General features: G+C 51.9%; 1 protein-coding gene across 1 annotated transcript; it reads right to left on the bottom strand.

Annotated features, from left to right (window-relative positions):
* Positions 1 to 280: 280 nt before the first annotated feature.
* Positions 281 to 2,962, bottom strand: HEY1 (hes related family bHLH transcription factor with YRPW motif 1). The gene is made up of 5 exons (XM_057426101.1): positions 2,691 to 2,962; positions 2,500 to 2,575; positions 2,338 to 2,421; positions 2,141 to 2,222; positions 281 to 1,350 (listed from the first exon to the last, which is right to left on the bottom strand). Exons 1-5 carry the CDS (start codon positions 2,909 to 2,911, stop codon positions 767 to 769), a joined length of 1,047 nt encoding a protein of 348 aa, XP_057282084.1. The 5' UTR covers positions 2,912 to 2,962; the 3' UTR covers positions 281 to 766.
* Between the last annotated feature and the right edge of the window lie 3,787 nt (positions 2,963 to 6,749).

Raw genomic sequence — 6,749 nt, forward strand, 5'->3', positions numbered from 1 at the left:
TACTGCAGGTGACAACTTTCCTCCCTCTCCCTCTTCACTTCCCCAGCAACTAAACCCACCACCACACAGCATGTAATTTGGCTTGTTTACCCTCCCCACTCTAGAGTCTGCTCATACTGCTCCTTTCGGTGGAAGAAATAATGTTACAGATGTGAGAAACTGTCCACTAGGGAACAGAGTAAGACCAAACCACTGCAGAAGAAATAGAAATTGAGCTCTTAGATAAAAGCTGGTCCAATTGATTTGTCAATGCTCTGCTCAGAAACGTAAGACTCAAATATAGTTTACAAAAAGAGTAATTCTTTATAGAACATCTCAATGTCAAAACACAAAACCACAGCTCGTTAGCACTGAGAAGAGTGGTCTTGAGAAAATGAACAAGCTGCTGCTAACAATTCTAGGTGACAGATCTTCACAAAAAGGCAGTCCGATGTACTCAGGAAAAATGAAACATTTGAAACAAACTGTTTACAAAAGTGATTTAAATCCTCAGCACAGATCTAACACAAGTGTTAACAACCACTATTGTAATTTTATTTTTGCACAACTTTAGCAACCATTAAAAAAAAAAAAATCCTAACAAAATTGCTAATACAAAAATGTAGGGAATAAAAAAGAAAAAAACCAAAGAGCTAGTTTTCAGACAAAGTTAGTTAAGGTGAAGCTGTACCTTTGTCCCAGTTATTAAGAACTTCAACTTTAACCATAGCATAACCCAGCTCAGCTAGGCTTGTAGGCTTCCCCACCCTCACTAAAGAGTTAGTTCTTAGAAGGCTCCAATCTCAGTCCCCCATGGTCTGTATGGTTTGCTAAGGGCTCCTGACTGCGTTGGTGTAGACGGGCTCAGCACGTTGGGGGACAGCAGATGGAAGGAGCCAAACGAAAAAGGGAACGCAGACAGAGATGCCATGGAGGAGAGGAGAGGAGGAGACAGTTTGGTAGTAGATGTGACCACAGGGAGCACTGGTCCAACGCTGCCATTTGGGGGCACTCTGAGTGAGGAAGTTTCAGCATGGGGGGCAGCAATTCTGGTCTGGGGATGTGGTTCTGCGGAAGACGCTGTAGTACTGGTATTACCGTGCCCATTTTGAGCCAGCAGAAATGGGTGAGATAAGTGAGGATGATGTCCAAAGGCACTGCCCCAAGGAATGTGTCCAATGCCAGTGTGTGCAGTACTTGCTGCTTCCCGCTGAGAGGCATAGTTGTTGAGATGAGACACGAGGCGAACTCGCAGAGGATCAGAGGCGTCCAGACCCTCTATAATGCTCAGGTATCGAGCAACTTCAGCCAGGCACTCTCGAAAGCCCAGACTCCGATAGTCCATAGCCAAAGCATGAGCATCAAAATAACCTAAGAGAACAAAGAATGGAGTCTCAAGATGCTGTTTTCTAGTCGCTGTCTGCATGCAGCCTCCCCACTCCACCCTCCCCTATAAGCATATTTCACTTGGATGTGGTTAGTATTCTCAACCATAGATTAGTTGCCAAGCTCCTTTTTTTTCCCCCTTCTTTTCTGTCTAACAAGCTTTTCTTTTATATCTGTGCTGTGATGCTGCAAGTCCCAAGACCAGTCACAGACTGCCATTTTCAAACTGGAATTGCACACTGCAGTGAAGGAAAGTACTTTTGTTCTTTCCATGTCTCCTCCAGTGCAAGCAAAACCACAGTGCAGTGAAATCCATTAGAAACACAAGTCCTAACTCAACAGAAGGGAATTAGGCAGACAACGTACTTTTTCCCTAAAAGTGCATTTCATCGTTTATGCCAATTCTTTTCACTACTTATTTCAGCCTGTATTTCTTTCTAGTTTCTGTTCTGAACTTTCTAAAAGTTAGAGAAACAAGCACTTGACAACAACAAAAACTCTTGAGTTTTCCAAGTTGCCAAAAGCCTTCTAGCAGTACAGACGCATCAGTAGAGACTTGTAGTTTCTCCCCTAGAACCTAGAGCTCGCTTCAGTGCTAGTGATGCCACAAATCTTGCCAAGTAGAAGAAAGTCCCAAATTCCTGATGAAACCTAAGAGTTTACATTCACTTTCTCCATGCACTCCCACAGCACTCCTCACACCCCATGCTGCGAAACGCACTTCTCTCACAGCAGCCTCCCTGCAGAGCTGCTCACCTACTGTCAGGCACTTTACCTTTCCCTCCTGCTGTATGCAGCATTTTCAGGTGATCAACAGTCATCTGCAGAATCTCAGCTTTTTCCAGCTTGGCCGATCCCTAGGAGAGAAAGGGAAGCACGACGCGGTTTAGACAGATCCAGAAATGTTAAAGAGGGGTGACCCTTCCTCCCGGGAACAGCAGAGAGGCAGAGCGGAGGACCACAGAGCGCTACCTGCTTCTCAAAGGCGCTGGGCACCAGCCTCCTCAGCTCGGATAGGCTGTTGTTGATGCGATCGCGGCGGCGCTTCTCGATGATCTAGGGCAGAAAGCAGAGGGTCAGGGGCGGGCGGCCGGGACTGAGGGGTAACCGGGGCTGAGGGGGGAAGACACTCACCCCTCGGCGTCTCTTCCTGGCCAGGATCTGCGAGGTGGTGGAGGGAGACATGGAGCCCGCCGCCGAGCTCAGGTTCCTGCAGGGAATAGCGGACACCGATCACCACAAGCACCGCCACCGCGGGGAAGGGGGCCGCGGGGTGCCGGTGCTCCGCGGGGCTGAGGAGAGGGCAGGGGCCGCCTCACGCTCACCCATTCTCGTCCGCGCTCTCCTTCTCCACCTCGATGGCCTCGTCCAGCTCCTCGCTGTCTGAGGAGCTGTACTCGGGGTGCGCCCGCTTCATGGCTATGGCGGCGGTCACGGCGGTGGTCACAGCGGGACGCGGGCGGCCGTCGGGGAGGCGGCGTGCGCTGCGCGGGAGGAGGGCGCCCAGCGCGCGACCCGCGCCTCGTCCGGCGCCCGTCTCCCCCATGGCGTTCCCACGGCTCGCCTCTTACCCGCCGAGGGGAGGGCGGGCGGGCGGGCCGGCGGGCCCGGCCAGGCAGGGTAGGGCAGGGCAGGGCAGGGCAGGAGGCGGCCGGGCGGGCAGGAGGCAGTAGCCGGTCAGGCTGCCTGGCAAAGCACGCCCGCCACCGCCCACCGCCCAGCACCACCACGCGCGGCCCCCGCCACCCCCATTGGCAGCCGGCGCCCCGGCCTCAGCCAATTGCCGCGGGCCGGTGGCTGAGCCCCGCCCCCTCGGCTGGGAGCGGGGCGGGGGGGGGGGCAGTGTTGGCGCGGCCGCGCGCCGCCGGCCGTGGGAAAGTGGAGCGGGGTGCGGCGGGCGGCGGCGCTTCGGCGCGGGGAGGCGCGCGGCAGCGGCGGGTGCCGCGTGCGGGCCTCAGCGCGGGGCGGGGGGAGCAGGAGAGGGAGGGGTGGGATAGGGATGGAGGTGGGGAGGGGGATGGGGGGGGTGGCACGTCCGCGGCTGGGAACGGAGCTGTGCCGGTACGCAGGGCAAAGCCGGGGCGCCCGCCGGGCTGCCCCCAGCCCTCCCGCCCCGGTATCCCGAGCCCTGCGTGTCACTGACACCGAGCGGAGGCCGGCGTGGCGTCGGAGCGGCTCCCAGAGACCCCGACGTGCTGCATGAGGAGAAGGGGAAGCCTGCGCTGGAGCTGCTCGCCCCTCGCCCTCCTTCGAAAAGATGTGTTAAATGGGAGGGCTAAAGCCCCAAAGTTGAGGAGGGTTAAACTTCGGGGTTTTAACATTGCAAGGGAAATCAAGGCGTCCCTCTTGCCTGTGCCTTTCTAACCTGCCAGCCAAATCCTTTCCGTGTCTCCCACCCTCCCTGTATTTTCGGGGCGGGGAGAAGCAGGAGCAGCTTTTACGAGTCGAAAGCAAACAACGGGCTTTGCTGTGCAGTGGCTGGCCAGGAAGAAGGGGTGACAAGACAGGTTAGCGTCGTCTGCAGTGTGTGCAGAGCTTAGGCTGGTGCGCTCGCAGTGCGCACACGCTGCTTTGCACCGAACGAGGGGGCCCTGAGTCCTGCTGCCGGTTGCCCCCGAATTGCCGTGTTCCCCTGCACAAGTGCTCGTTATTCTGCCAGCTTTCTCATGCTCAGGTACTGGCAAAATGGGACAGGTGAAATGAGGGTGTACTCTTTGAGGTGGTTTCATACTAATTAAGTTTTCATTTAAATGAAGCCTTTCAACTGAGGCTACTTTTCCAAGCTGATTCTTTTGTATTTTGCAATTGGAGGGGCTGGAGAATAACCAAGGTGTGCACAGCGTGACAGGGAAGAATTGATGAACTCAGATCTGCCCATTTCCCCATATTGAAATAGCTGCCTTCAACCTCCTGCTTCTTTAGGTAAAAGTTCCTGCCACAGAGTTGATCCAGATTTCATGGAGTTGCCCGTATTTTTGCAAAGCATCCCTGGTGGGGAAAAAAAAAAAATGGAAGCAAGGACCAGGCTAAAGGCAGTAAAAGAGCTCCAGTTAGCAAGATAGAAACAGTCCTGCAGCCTCCTCTGAGAAGCTAACAGAAGGCGATAGAAATATTCTGTTCCCACATTACATTTTTCATAAATCTATGCTTTCTTCAGTGCTATGATTAAGCTTGTGTCACCACTTCTATTACATCCACATTTACAGCTTCTATAGTTTAGTTGTGAAGTATCTCAGCCTGCACCATTTGCTATTCCAGGAGCAAAGGCCAGGTCAGTGGAAGATGCAGTGACAAATTTTTTTTTGGCCTGCAGACCACAGATCTGTCTTCTCCCATCCAGACACGTATATGTCTTTTTCCTACTACAGGGGAAAAAAAAAATTGTAAAAGAAGTTACTTGGCATTAAGCATTCACTGCTTGTGAGTAGAGGTCTGGCCACCCAGGTTCCCAGCAGTCAGATCCTGCCTCCCATCCTTGGCTCTGTGAGCCACTGGGGCCAGGCAGCCTTCAAAGGTGCTTTCGGAGCTTGTGAAGACACTGACTTCTCCAAACGATTTACAGGAAGAAGCATGTAGAAGTGTGGCTGGGCCTCAGTGTGAACAGTTGCAGTTGGCCATCAGCAGCCATGGGAAGATAAGGAATGTTTGCCCATGTGTGGTTCAGTCTTCCCATCTGGCACTTAGGAGGAGCAGGCAACCAAACCAGATTTAAATTACTCTTGTGCTTCTCTGGTACTGAGCAGGGCCTGATCCTCAGCGTTGGTCTAATTGTTAACAGTGGCCCAAAGGGAAGTTTTATTAGCAGAAATTACCAATACGTTGAGATGGTGCTGTCTTGCTCCAATCTCACCAGAAGGGCAGACAGGAGAGCAGCCCTTTGCTCCCCAAAGTCCAAGGAAATTAGAATAACAGTGTACAAGAAGATTGGCACTTCTAAAAACAGCTTAATTTCAGGCCCCACACATATACCTTCATAGCAGTGAGGCAATGAACCTTAGGAGATGACAGACTTCTCCCCTGTCCCCTACACTGCCACAGTGCCTCCCTTCTCCTTGCTTCACACTGGAGCACAGGCATATTCTTACCTTCTACATGCCTACCTCTCTACAGCCATGCCAGTGCCTCAATGACCCCCTCCAAACACTTTGTCCCACACCCCTTCCTACCATACACACCATCATGCTTGCCTCCCTTCTGCTTCTCTGTCTCTTCCAGGTCTGGCAAAACTCAGTGCTTCCAGATCCAGGCACTGCAGCTACATCTGGCCATCCCAGTGCTGGAAACAGGGATGGCAGAACAGAGTAAAGCCATCACAGTAAAGCAGAGACTCAGCTTTGAGACACTCAGAAGCTGTCGGTTGCAACTTAGAACTCGGTCCCTTAGAAGACTGTCACCTTTTGTATGCACCTCTGCTTTTCTTTGTTGAATGCCTCCTACGGTGATTTCGGTGCTAGTCAAAGCCCCGCTGAAAGGGAGTTGTTTATTGCTGCTGCAGGCTTCCCTCCAGCAGAGACCTGCCACTGCTGACCCTTGCTCTACTGTGTGCGCTAAATTAACTCCCGTCCCCTTCCTTTAGGTCTTCTCTCCCAAGGGAGCAAGTGCTTTGAAGAGTAATCCCGTCAACCTGTCGCCCCGAGTCCCGGAAATTCACCGTTACTATGGTGACTGTGCCCAATTCAACCAGTGGCTTTGGCCCTACAGCCAGGCAAAACCACCAACGCTCCCCACGACCTCTACAACTCCCCTCCCTCCCTTGTATACCAAGCTGCAGCATCAGTTCTGCAAGCAAGAAGTTACTGTGTTGATTGTTGGTTCCACTGACGCAGTTCAAAATTAGTTACCACAGATGGAATGGAAGTGAACAGGAGTGACAAAAGAGTTCTTTAGACTTCTTGCATGATCTGTGAGCAGTAAATAACTGTAGATGTCATATAAATGACTGTAAATGTATTTTTGCAAGAGCTGAACACTGAAATTCGTGTCTGCACATCTCTGATAACCAGAGTTAGTTGGTTCAGAAGTTAGGTTTGAGTTCTCTCTGAACATGCTGGTCTGAAGTTCTGCAGTGCAGATACCTTTGTGCTGGAGCATCAGCTGCAGCAGCAGGACATTCACACTGACATGCATCTATAGTGATGTCCAGGTCATCAGGACATTTCTGTCTTCAAGCTGGCCAAGGATGAGGATAATTTTTACAAACAAAGTCCTTGCTGTAAGCAGAATGCCTTAGCTGCAACACTTCTGCTGCAGCGTTAGGTTTCAGCTCTCATTTTTTTGTAAGTAGCGTATAGCTAGAAATAAGGAAGACTATCGCTGTCAAGATATTAACAACAGCAGTGCAGACAGATCTCTCTTCTGAATGGCTCCAAGCAATGCAGGTAGTC

This window comes from Pezoporus wallicus, unplaced genomic scaffold (genome assembly GCF_028554395.1).
Source record: "Pezoporus wallicus isolate ANWC-B61680 ecotype Strahan unplaced genomic scaffold, APGP_CSIRO_Pwel_v1 contig_4131, whole genome shotgun sequence".
Lineage (NCBI taxonomy): Eukaryota > Metazoa > Chordata > Aves > Psittaciformes > Psittacidae > Pezoporus > Pezoporus wallicus.